Here is a 13,887-nt window from a genome sequence, read left to right on the forward strand (position 1 = left end):
ACTCCCCGCGCGACTAGGGTCGTGATAGGCAGAGAGAAGGGTCTCGTCTTTCAGTTTCTTCTTTGCCATGCGGGAATAATTCTGACGCTCCCCAGATAGGCGTTCTGTAATTTATGAACAGCTGTTCGGATCGTATCAGGATGCTGCTGGCACACTCGTTGAAACACAGCGTTGGCATTGGAGAACTGTTTCAACCACAGGATATAGGGGACTAATCGAAAAGGGTTTACTTCGATCTCTGCGCCTTTAAACACGGCAAGGGGGTCTTCGCTGATGTCTGAGGGGATCGAGAGACCTTGGCCGTGTATACTATACGATTTTTCACACAATCGACGCACCCACTCCCAATGCTCATAAAGACTCATGGTGCCAAAATGAGTGATTTTAATTCGTTCTCATTATTATGTACAAACGGGTTACATGCCCTGCATTGAGCGAAGGTGAGAGCGAGCAATAGCTCTATTACCCAGGCTTACAATCAAATCCGAAAAGTGAGTCTCGTTATAATTATGCGTAAAAGTCAACATGGCCTCCCACTGGCGTTGGCGTAAGAACTGGATCACAGTATCCATGGCAGGTCGGTCCATATCGTCCAAAGGCATTTGTTCATGATGTTGTAGACACAGTTCGAGGAAGCTGTCCCACAGACGGTCGTTGCAATGAAACATTCTCTCTCTTCTTTTAACTGACGGCTGCACCTCATTTATAATCCCACTGCTCGGGAGTTTCATACGGACGTCTGTTGTAACTACCCGTCACACCCAAGGCTCCCATCCTTTTATATCGTTTGTCTTTTCCCAACGTGTAGCCCATCTTGGTAGCCGACAACAAACCAGATAAAAAATTTCCACCCACGAACATATGTTTTCTACCCGTGACCGTGTTCTTTCTACGCTGTCGTCTGCGTCGAGACCGTTTTCGGGGAGCCATGAGGATACTCTCTCTCTGATGACTTGGGATCAATTAAAAAGTTTTTAAAAAGGGTACGAGAATTTATGCGATCGCCCGATAGCCATAGGGGTACGAGGCCATCGTGACAGGGTCGACAACGCGCTTGTCGAATACCACTTGATACCGCTTGATCTCGGTGACGGTGTGAAGGGTCTTGGTTTTGGGGTCCCGCGTGATCTTGTGAGGATTGAAGACGGGGACGTGACGGGCGACGCGGTCGAGAGGGTCTCGGACTTCAGACAGAACATTGTCTTTCAACGTCTCAAAATTTAACTGCGTCGATCCCCGGACATTGAGGGAGAACCCTCTCACCTTGCAGCAGACTTTTCCCTGCCTCGTCTTATATCCGTAGTTCTTTGGTCCCGCGGCTGCGAATTCCGTGATGTAATCTTGAGGATCAAGCTCATTGGTAAAATCCCCCAAAAAGTCTCCGAGAGGAAGGGTAGGGTCCGCAGGGCGTCGCCTGTAAATCAAAGAATCCGTATCAAAATATAAAATTTGATGCGGACGAAGACGAGCCAGTCCTTCTTGGTAGAGTTTCAAGCGGGCGTAACACGTGGTAAAGCAAGCCACGAAGATGTTGACGTTGGGTTGGACCTGCTCACACTCGTCTCGATGCTTATGGACCACTTCCAACATGTCGGGATTCACGACGCGTATGTCGCTGATGGTGACGCTTTCGTCGCGCAACAGATTGTAAAAGTCCGCGGGAGAGGTAAAGGCTTCCACCTGAGGCTTGTTTCCCTGCTGACCATACTTGCCCCAGAAACTATTCAGCATCATCTTGGCCAGGGACCTTTTGCCAGGATTCTTTTCAATTTTGTCAGGGTCGAGTCGTATGCCTTCTTGCCTCTCGTAATCATCGAGGTACTGCTGCCGTTTCTCCTCATCGTCGCCTACCCAGTCAGGCCAACCACTGGCTTCCTGTTTCAACTTCAGAAACGTATCCACGTACGACTTAAACAGCTCATTGGATCGACGCTCAAAATGCCACACCTCGTGGACGTGTTCAATCGTATACCCCTGACGGACGGCTTCTTCCAATTCGGGGGTACACCAAGTCCCAGTCAATTGGCGTTGTTCTCGGGTGTGAGAGCAGGTCATGGAGCGTTCGGTCAAGGGTTTAGGCTGTTCCGTTTCCACACAAGTGCGGCAGAGGGGAAAGGTCAGTTTGCCTCCATGACGATAAGGCAATACAGGGCTGTACAAGCCAAACGGGGGGTGAACACTGCATTTCACCAAACCAAAGTACTGACTGAGGTCCGTGTGTCCCGGTTCCAAAATGACTTTAGGATGTCCTTCAGGATACGTGCAATTCTTGTTGACCCAAGGGTACAAGGACGTAAAATCCACGTAATGAATCTCTTCATCCTCACGGGTCTGGTGATACAATTGAATGGCATTGGTGCGCCCTCCAAAGAAAGCGTCTCTAGGTTCCAAGCGGGGGAGCAGCTCCAGGCTGTCGACAAACGCTTTGACGCGTTCATCGTCCCTTTTCATCTTTTGCCACGCACACTCCCACATTTCAACAAGGGTGTATCCGGCGGCTCGGATGGTCGCGGCGCGACATCGCGTTTCTTCGTATACTTCTCGCATGCTGCGTCGGTTTAGTAAACCATACTTTTGGTCCCTGTTGGGAAAACAATCAGGGCAACCGTGGTAAAAGCACCCATAGAACTCGTATATGATGTCATCCTCGTCTTTCCCGTCCACGTGGACCCGATGTCCTCTCAGAAAGATCTGGCATTCTCCCCCGTTTCTGGCGTGTTGTATGCGTGTGGGCGAACGACTGTCCAGGTAATGCAGCCATTCGAGGGAGACTTGGGAATGGGGTTTTCCTTTTCCATGCCACCCCCGGAGAGGTTCCGACGCCAAGGTATGCTCTTTAAGACACTGGGTATTGTAATACCGCGAACACGCCGACGCAATGGTCAAACATTTTTCCATCGGGTCGAAGCCTGCTACCTCTTCGAATTCTTCCCGGAAGACGCGGCACCCCTCATGCAACAATTTGACATCGGACCGACAATAGGCCAGAAGCTCTTGCTGAAAATCAAACGGGTTGTCTTCGCTCAGTTGTTCGGCGTACCAAACCTCAAACTCGTCTCTTCTCTGTGTTGACATCCCTTCCGGATCGTAATAGTCACGAGCGGGTAGGCGCCCCACGTACGTCTGATTTTCCCGGGTGTTAAAAAAATGAGGGAAGAAACCCTTCTTTTGCTCTGTCAGACCAAACGCTTTAGGAAAGGAAGACAGAGGCATTTGCATGAAACACATGGAATCCTTGAACGTAATACCCGGGATGCTCATGGACAGGATTTTAGCTCCATTGACGACTTGCTCGGGACACACGGCTTGACGGTACAATTCGTTCAAGATGAAGTACGAGTCATACCCCTGAAAATTATGAGCGACGGCAATGACGTCATTTTCTCGAGCCAAGAATCGAAGCCAATCCAGGAAATGCACGACACACTCCTCCCCCTCAAAGGAATATTCGCGGTCATTGGCCATGGCACAAATAAGATTTGGCACATGCTCTCCATCGTCTTGACGGGCTTCAGCATCCCAGCTCACGAACAGGGGTGGGTCGCGTTCTGGAGGGGGTGCGACCGATCCATCCCTTCGTCTCTTCCGATTTCTTCGTTCTTCGGCCACTTTGTCTGGGTTTTGAATATAACATTGATGGGTTTGCAGGTCTTGGTATTTCTTGCACGAAGGGCATTCCCCGTGACCGCATTGATGCCCGTGCTTGATTTCGTACCCACTGTATACTTTACGGCAATCCAGGCATTTCTTATGAGTGTGACAGACACTGTTCCGTTTACCGAATTCAGCCTGTTTTTGTCCAGGACCACTTTGACGCGTCTTGTGCAACTGATGACATCTCTCTCCGAAGAAACTTCGGCGGCAATCGACGCAGGGTAGTTCGGCAGTACCGCCGTGTCGATAGTCGACACAATCGGTCTGATGGCAAGCAAAGCATTGGGTGCCAGGACAACTATGTTTACTGCGGTCGTTACTACCCGTTTCACATCGGAGGCAATAATAAGATTTTTCAAAGAACCCCTTGAGGGAATGACAGGCATGATAGTGTTGACCATGTTTGATCAACACCAGACGTTTGGTTTGCGGTTTTTCAGGACCTTTGTAGATGATTTGGTATCCATGCTCCACGGACACAACCACAATCTGATAGTCCCTCAAATAAGTTTGAAACGCAGCAATCTCATCTAGGCCACAGGGTCCTTCCATGACACCGGCGTTTCTATGCAGGACCTGCGCCGCTTCCTTTTGCTCTCGTTCTCAACGCGCATAACCCCTTTGTAATGGGGATGGCGCGCACCTAAATCACGATAGGCTTTCGCGACGACCAAGGCTCTGGCGCAGCACATGTTGTCGCTATTCTTGATCTGCACGACGCTTCGTTTGTCGTTCAAGATGGTACGGATGGGATCCAAACCCAATTTGGGGGTTCGTCCTCGGCCCATTCCAGGGTCTCTGACATGAGAAATGTTCATATTAAAGGTGTCATCCATGGTAAAATTTTCATTGGAGTTGAGCATGTTGGATAATTGTTGTAACACTTGTTGCGCAGGTTCCGTGTTGTGCCTCCAATCTCTCACCCTAAGACGCACAGAGTGATAGGCGTTTCTTAACCGATCACTATTGACGTTGACGAGTAAGTGATCTCTATCATCCACTTCATCATCTGTCAGAACATAGCGTTCTATGGCTCGTTGAAGGGCCGCTGCCATTTCTTGCGCCAAGACAGGTCTCTGTCCCAAGGGTATGGACAAGTCAGCTCCTCCCCCTCTCTGGATCAAACGCGCCGTATAATTGCGCATATGCAGACCAAACCGACGTACTCGTCGATCCACGTGAGGTGTTAATTCAAAGTTGAACATCTTGAAAAAAAAGACGGCCAAAAAAGTAAGGAAAAAAGGCAAGACAAATCAAGTGCTATGGACGTCTACCTCGACTGACTGACCTTTTCTCTCGATGCTTGGACTGCTTTAGTACTTTTTTTTTCTGTCTCCTCTGTATACCTTGCCACTCTACCTCAAGGCCAGCTGCGTGTGCAGCAATAGTATTTTATCAAGACATTTCGTGCAACTTTTTTTTTTGACTAGAACTCATTTCTATTCAACTATTTTTCTATTTTATTTCTATTCAACTATTTCTATTTTGTTTTATTTCTATTCAACTATTTCTATTTAATTATTTCTATTCAACTATTTTCTATTTTATTTCTGTTTTATTTCTATTTAATTATTTCTATTCAACTATTTCTATTTTGTTTTTAAAAAAAAAAAGTTCAACATGTTGAAGAGGAACAAAGTACGACAAAATCAATGGTAATGATGCAATTTACAATTTTATTATTTTGCCCAGTGGTTGGTGAAGTGTACTGTCAACCCGCCGTATGGGATGTACAGCCCTATCCTATCGTTGTTATGAAAAACAAAGGTAAAGCTGGGAAAGAGTAAAGAATGAGAAGCAAGAACCGCTAAATCTGTCTTCGACCCTGCTTCTTCTAGCAGAAGAATGGTTGTCATCAAAATTATGGTGTTCTTTTGGTTTCACATGTGATGTGTGTCTACACTGAAGACTTAGGAGGAAATAGATGAAGCACTCAAGTTAAAGAATAAGCTAAATTCCATTGACAGACAAGACAAGGTTCCCCTGATATAATGCTGTAAAGGTAAGTTCCATGAAACTGACGACAGCTCGTCAAAGGGTGCGACAAAGCAAAGAAACCAAAGAAACTTGTGGAAAGTAACAAGCACTTCACTATCCAGCACCAAAGATGATAAGTCTCGTTTTGCAAAAACAAGGCTTCACGAGCGAAAAGAAGACGAGAAGACATGAACGGAAACATAGGAAATAAGTTTGGTCTTGAGCACTCTGAGAAGATGGAAACAAAGCTGAATTCAAAAAGTGGTACGCAGCTTTCTGGTAACGCTGTAAGGAGGGCGTTACTAAAGAAAAGTAAAGCAAGTGCTGCAACTTACAAAGTCTTACATGACGCAGGTGCCCTCAAAAGACAAGACCACCACAGACACAAAGTATTTGACTCCTGTCATGGGAAACCCGTGTCAAGTACGAAACCAAAAAACGACTTTTTCAAGAAAAACAAGCCAAAAAGAACTCAAACCATTTCGACTACGCAACCCTTCCAAAAACAGGGAGAAAAGGGTGGAATTCGAACACAAAGCTGCTTACGATGAAATGCTGGTTAAAAAATGCCACTTTCTGAGGCTGAGAATACCTGTCAGAGATTACTACGACCCAAGTGGCATGTCCAAAGAAAGAAAAGAAGAGTTTGATTGGTTATGATTGTTTTCTATTATTTATTTTTTGTTTTTCTACCATTATTTATTTTGTTTTTTCTACCATTATTTATTTTGTTTTTCTACCATTATTTTATTTGTTTTTTCTACCATTATTTATTTTTTTTTCTACGTTTCCTCCGAACCATCCGCAACCAAAGATGCTCGTTAACAGTTTAGTGCTCTAATAAAACAATTTTCAATAAAAATGGACTATTATTTTTTAGGTTTCCTGCGACACAACTATAAATTTATTTTGTTTTTCTACCATTATTTATTTTATTTGTTTTTCTACCATTATTTATTTTGTTTTTCTACCATTATTTATTTTGTTTTTCTACCATTATTTATTTTGTTTTTCTACCATTATTTATTTTGTTTTTTCTACCATTATTTATTTTGTCTACTTTAGTTTGGTCTGGCGTCAAGGGAGAGAGGTTTTCTACCATTATTTATTTTGTTTTTTCTACCATTGCCATATTACCATTACTTCCATGCTATTTTTTTTTGTAATGATATGTAATGATAAAAAAAATTTCTGCAATATTGCTGACTTGCAAACCTTGGTTTGGTCTGAGCGCATCCAAGTACAAAGGAGTAGACCAACCTTACGAGGAAGAGAATATGAACGAGGAAGATGAATTAGAAAGGGCAACATCTCCCAAAAGTCCACAAAAAAAGAACAAAGGCCCCAAAAAAAGAAAAAGAACAAAACGAAAGAACAACGAAGGAGATCAAGAAGGCATTCCCATTTGCAATCATGTCCATGAAGTGTTCACAAACAAGAGCATGGTGATGTGGTATATCCCAAGTATCAAACAGGCATTTCCAAATGCAGTAATGTTCACGCAAATGCACAAGCAAAGTGTATACTCCAGTACTAAGGAGACATTTTAGCATACAAGTAAAGACGGCAGCAAAGACGGGGACGTCACCATCTATGAATTCTACGGGTGTTTTTTTCACGAATTGGAGTACGAGTTCCAATTCCACTGATATCACATGAAATAAAAAGGAAAAGGTCACCATCTTCAAAAGACAAGAACGACTTGTCCATCAGTTGGCGCATACAGGTGCACGCCCACTTGGGAAGAACGGATGACACCGACACTGATGCCAGATCCAACATGAGCAGACTCTATTATTACATTATAGGAGGTCCCACTGGAATCGACAACCGAATGGATAAGAGGTCCTGCTGGGAGCGGCAAATCCTTGGAGGAGCAGTAAATCATTGAAAAAATAAATCCTTGAAAGAGCAAGAAATCGCGAAAAAATATGAAGTGGGAAAACGTACAGCTGGACTGTTAAACCCGCAGGAAACGGACAGGCAGCCAAGTACAACTGGAACGGGGTCCTTAAACCAACAGGAAAAGACAGCCTCCTCCAAATTGCTCTTCTCTACAAGAACTATGGGTCCAGCTGGAAGGTCCAAATGGAAGTGGGAAAACATGGAAGGGAGAAATGGGTTGTTAAACCAGCGGGAAGCGGGAAGACAGCCTCCTCGAAACTGCTCTTCTCTACGAGAACTATGGATCAAGGGTCCAGCTGGAAGTGGGAAAACATGGAGCCTGGAACTGGACTGTTAAACCAGAGGGAAGCCAACGTCCTTGCGAAACTGCTCTTCTCTACGAGAACTATGGATAAAGGGGGCCGCAGGATCTGGCCTGTTGAACCAGCAAGACGATGGAAAGCGTGACCTGGACTGTTGAACCAGCAGGAAGTGGAAAGAGAATCACCTCAAAACTGTTCATCTACGAGCACTCCGGAAACTGTTCATGTACGAGAAGTACGGATCAAGGGTGTGGCTGGAACCAGGGTCAACCCGGTGACTGCTGCTGCTGCTGCGGTTGTTACTACCACAAGGATCAAGTCATAACTCTTCTGAGGGGTACCCCCTTAGGAAGCAACCAACTATTCCACGACAAAGGATGAGAGACGCCGCTGTTCCACGACACAAGGCATGAGGATGAGAGAAAGGAGAGGAGACGCTTATTCCACTGTACCAGGCTACTACTTGGACTACCATTCATTTTTTCTTTTCATTTTTTTTTTTCTAGATGCGTTAGTAATCATCATCATGTCTCAAGTATTCCCTCAACCAAGGTTCTCTCCAGATGGTCCTCAGCTGGTAATTGCATTGACAAAGAAGGACAAACGCAAAGATGATGTACTTGCAGCTTAACTTGTACTGTTTTTCGACAATCTTTTACAGCGTATATGATAATAGTTTCCGTCCGGGGGAAACGAAACAGGTGTACGGTCATAATCTAGTTTGTGTCGCAGTCCTCCAACAAAGTTTTTAAAATTTATTCTCGTTTCATAGTGGTCAAAAAACAAACCACAAAATTCACAAGGTCTCAACATCCAATGTAAACGAAGTAAAGGCGATATGTCATAGATGACCATGGATAATCCTCCTTGATTTATCGCCTTGCGTATTCGAAAGAGGCGATCATGGACATGCATCTTATCAGCCATCCATTGTATCTTTTGTTGCAATTCAAGTGGTAACCAATCCCAATGGGATGTCTAGGAAAAACAGTTATGGAGTCAACCTTGATAAACAATACTGAGGCAAAATTAAACACATCCGAAAGAGTATAGATGGTCGTCTCCGTGGAACACGGATATCAAATATTTAAAAAGGTCCAGAAGATGAAAATAAAATCAAGGGTGCTCACCATTAGCGGAGCACCCCTATGGAAAAAACGAACTGTTTTTTTGATAAAGTCTCCCTTATTTACACAGCAAGATCCTCGATCTCGTGTCTGGAAACTGGAAGAAACGTGCTAACTACGAGCGCTACAAACGCTACAAGTGCTACAAACGCTACAAGCGCTCTGCCAAACCAATGCGGAAAAAAATGATTTCTACAAGCGCTTCGGACGAAGAGGTAAAAAAGAAGAGTCCGAAGAGGTAAAAAAAAAAGATCATAAAACGAAATCTAAAAAAAGGTCAAGACAATTTTCGTGTAGTACGCCTTTATCCCAGTAATGAATGGGTGTATAACTCCAATCCAAGGGTTGTGGAGCCGTTTTAAAGTTTCCAAAGTCATCCATTTTGTTTTTGTAATGATAAAAAAACTGTCCGCAATATTGACAACAGGCTTTCAAAGTCCAATGAATGTGGTATCCTGACGGGTCCCAAGTGTTGGTTCCCAAGACCGCATAATGGGGTATTTTCAATCGTTCATACACGTGTTGTTTATCAGCCATCCATTGAATCTTTTGTTGCAGTTCCAGTGGTAGTCTGTCCCACAAGGAGTGCAAATCCTAGAAAAAGTCAACAAATGGTTCCGGCATGTCAATTTCACTGTTCTTTAAACATTCAGGATGTCCATACACCCAGTTTTTATTTGCGTTAAAGTACATTTTCCAAGGTTTTTTAAACCAGTCAATTGGTTGTGGTTCTCCTTTAAAGTTACCCTGAGGGTCTAGTCTATGAGGTTCGTATAAATAAAATAAATCACAAAGAGGACAAGGTTGATGATAGGCTGAAATACAGGTCCAAGGTGTTCTACAATCATGGCACTCCCTCTATAAGGCAGGCTTTAGCGACAAAGACAGGCCCTGCAATTCATGGGCATACATTCGGTCCGCCATCCATTGGATCTTTTGTTGCAGTTCATATGGCAATCCATCCCAATGAGACAGAAAGTTCTGCGAAGACAAATAAAAAAAGGATATGGGTGACCTCTTCCTTATAAACCAGTCAATTCGAATTGATGAAATAGTTCAATGTCACACAAATGGCGGATTTGATCTCTACGCAGGAATCCCCTAGCACGACGGCGAGTATTTAAAAAACGTAGTGTCAAACATTGCGTGTGGTAACAGAACCCTTCATCGCAGTCACGACGCCAAGGCCACTCTTCCCAGTGAAACCTTTCAGGCTCCTCCGTAAAGTCTCTTTGCGCATTTATTTTCCATTTGTACCGGATGTAGTAAAGATCGCAATAGTAACAAGGACCCATTCGATAATGCAAATAAGCCAAGGGAGTTTTCCACACTCTTTCACGCGCATGCATTCGGTCGGCCATCCATTGGATGGACTGTTGAAGTTCCAGTGGAAGTCTATCCCAATGACTGTTAATCTGAAGAAAAAGGAAGATGAATTTTACTCCAAGACGCAACGATCATGATACAATACTACCAAAGTAGACTCGTTCAGTTTTAAACGTTCAGGTTCACCCATCATGTTTCCTTGTGCGTCGATTTTCGAGGCATAATGAGTAAATAATAAACCGCAAAAAGGACAAGGTGCGCACAGGCGGTGAAGAAAATTAAACACATTTTCACGTATCCATCCGGACGAGGTCTCCCTCCAAGGAATTAGGCGGTCACGGGCATGCCGGTGGTCGGCCTCCCATTGAATGCGTTGTTGAAGTTCAAGCGGAAGTCTATCCCAGTAATTGTCAATCATCTTCATCTAGAGGAAAATGAAATTCGATTGGATCCAGTTCATGTTCAAAACCACTAAGACAGTCCCAATGATAGACTAACTCCAAAGTAGACTCGTTCAGTTTCAAACGTTCGGGTTCACCCATCATGTTTCCTTGTGCGTCGATTTTCGAGGCATAATGAGTAAATAATAAACCGCACGCAGGGCAAGGTTTCAACATAACAGATAAGTGATAAAAAGCATTGCCAGGCCACAACCAAGTACAATCAAGTCTATCATGAGCATACATTCCATCAGCCATCCATTGGATAATCTGTTTAAGTTCCGGCGGAAGTTTATCCCAATAACTGGCAATCTAAACAAATAGATCAGAGTTCAGTCCTTTTCTCATGGCAAGATGCATGAATCCAAGCGTTGTTGTGGAAAGAAAAGGGTATCTTGCTTAACTTCTTTGGGGTTGTTTTGAAGTTTCCGCGCACATCCAATTTCTTTTCGTACCCTCTTACAAAAGCGCCGCAAATTCCACATACGTGCAACTGATGATGAAACAGTTTCAAAGGATTTGAAATCCAAATCTTCTTCCTAGCGAGCCATCCCTTCTGCTGCGCAAAGTGCACAAAGACACCGCGTTTTCTTAATCGTTCCTGCGCGGTCATTTTGTCAGCTAGCCATTGAATTTTCAACTGAATTTCCAGAGGAAGTGCATCCCAATACGATTTAATAGTCCAAGTAGACCAAAAGTTTGAAACCTAATGAAAAATAAAACGAAACATTGAACGATTTTCGCCGAATGCTCTCATTCTGGAAGTATGTGGAGGACGAGTAATGGTATCCTTACGTTTTCCGCTATAATATTTCAACCACGGCATGTCATAATGACAATAAATAGGTGATGGTACAAGTCCACGCCGATGTTCCGTCGCACAAAATGGGTGAAACCAAGCCAAACAATGACTTCATTTTACGGTTGGAAATAGTTCATAATTAAACAAAGATCTTTTTCGACGAGGCAACAATAGTTCTTGATTACACAAAAGACCGTCTTCAAGCAACAATGAATCGCAATGGGTGCACGCTTGAAACAACTCTCGAATATCTTTCCAATCTTCTCTGACAGACATCTTATCCGCCTCCCATTGAATGCGATTTCTCAATTCAGCCGGTAATCGGTCCCACCATGTCGCGCATACGAGCTCCTATAGTAAAGCGCAATGTTAAAAGCAACCGAATTTCTACGTCCAAAATAATGCAATTCATTTTGTCTCGTCACACATCTAGGATGAATCCAACCTACTCGTTACTCGCTGCGATAATCGGTGAATGACGTAAAAAACGAATTTTTTTACAATCCTTAATGTCGCCTCTCTGATCTACTCTATCTTCGTAGCAATTTAAAAAATGACTACATTCGACGCACCATTTAAATCGACTATAAACATACTTCCAATTCGTTGCACCCCGCTCAGGATGATTTAGGGAAAAGACCAATTTTACTACTCTTTCTTGGGCATAACACTTATCGGCTAACCATTGAATTCGATGTTGCATTTCTAATGGTAAATAATCCCAATAACTAATTACCTCTCCTCCTCCTCCTCATTAGTGCTTGTGCTAATTGCTTGCGAAGTACCACTGCCACTTGTACTTGCACCACTTGCACTTGTACTACCACTTGTACTTGCACCCTGCAATACAACAAACGCTTCTTAATATTTTTTTCGACAATAAAATCTTTCACCCATAACACAAAAACAAAAAAAGCACTCAACAAAAATCACTCAACGTACCTGAGTTTTCAACTTTTTGTTTCTATCTTCCTGTTCTCCGTCACTTTCCTCGTTAAACCATTCTTCTTCTATCATCATCTCCTCATCTCCACTAAGCGTTTCTTCTTCTCCACTAGACATCTCTCTCTCAGCCATTCTCTCCTCCAAGCGCTCAGACCAAAACTAAGTTTCGCGAGTAACTGGGCTGCCCACGCTCGCTCCTTATATACGATGCTAGGACCAATAGGAGCCTAGTGCCATTCCTCTAAGAGAGGGGGGATGGGGGGGTATCCCCCCTTTTACCCCTCCCATGACGTCACACCCCCTCCTATATAAGGACCCACTCTGTTCACCGCGCTTTCCGTTTTTCTCTTCGCTGCTACAGTTGTCAGGTAAGAAAAAATTATGAACGTGACCGTGCAAGGAGTGAAGGCTATTTGTGAACGACATATAGCTCGATGTCGTCGCTACATGAGGGAAGAAAAAGAAAATTGTGAAGAAGGTCTTTACCAATTTCTAAAACGCATCCTAGTACGTTTACGAAGATATCTTGCGACGCTCGACGATTGGGAAAACCACAACGACCACTATGAACCCTGGCAGCTTACAGACATGGTGTATTGCGTGCAAAGTTTAGAAGATCGTTTAGATGACGCCAATTTATTGTAGTTTTTTTTAATTTTTTATAGACATCATGGAACGTCAAATTTGTGCTGTACTGGACTTCGAAGGTTGGAGCCTTCGAAACAACTTTTCTGTACGAGAACTTGGCTATTACACACATGACGGAGGCATAGGAACACTAGCTTTCTACAGCGATTTGCAGTGGAATGAATTGACCCCCGGCGAACAAAGTACTATTCGATGTTTGAAAGAACACGGTCATGGTCTGTCTTACCAGCCTCACCCGAAAGAAGACGGAACAGAACAACGCCTGTTACGAGACATTGTGCAGATTATTTATTCAAATTGTTGTACATCAACGCGCAAATTGATTGCTTACAAAGGTGGATACTTTGAACTGAGACTCTTTGAAACATTAAGTATACCAAGTCTTGATTTAAACCAAATGCGTTGTCCTTTGATCGAAGCTATTGTACCGACTATTTTTGAATTGTGTGATGATTGCGGATATCACAACACTCGACCTAAAACGAAATGTCCTATGGTCAAATGTCAAGCTTATTGGTTATGGTGTGAATCTAATTTACATTAAAAACGATTCATAATGTTATTGTTGTTGTTTACGCTTAATATACATTGGATTCTTTCTTTCTTTCCTCGTTAACCATCAGGGAGGGGGGAAAATGAAGAGCCAAATCATATCCCTGTTTAGGATAGTTCTGTTCCTCGTAAGCAACCTTTCTAGAATACAGGGGGTCTTCATCACCCGTATACACTTTTTTGTCCAACCAGGTTTTGACTTTTCCGTA

General features: G+C 43.6%; 1 protein-coding gene across 1 annotated transcript; it reads right to left on the reverse strand.

Moving 5' to 3' along the window:
• Positions 1–993: 993 nt before the first annotated feature.
• On the reverse strand, positions 994–4,055 carry LOC144663087 (uncharacterized). The gene is made up of 2 exons (XM_078524023.1): positions 3,716–4,055; positions 994–3,614 (listed from the first exon to the last, which is right to left on the reverse strand). The coding sequence occupies exons 1-2, from the start codon at positions 4,053–4,055 to the stop codon at positions 994–996; spliced, it is 2,961 nt and encodes a 986-aa protein (XP_078380149.1).
• Between the last annotated feature and the right edge of the window lie 9,832 nt (positions 4,056–13,887).

This window comes from Oculina patagonica, chromosome 8 (genome assembly GCF_052425735.1).
Source record: "Oculina patagonica isolate OP01 chromosome 8, crgOcupat, whole genome shotgun sequence".
NCBI classification, from domain to species: domain Eukaryota; kingdom Metazoa; phylum Cnidaria; class Anthozoa; order Scleractinia; family Oculinidae; genus Oculina; species Oculina patagonica.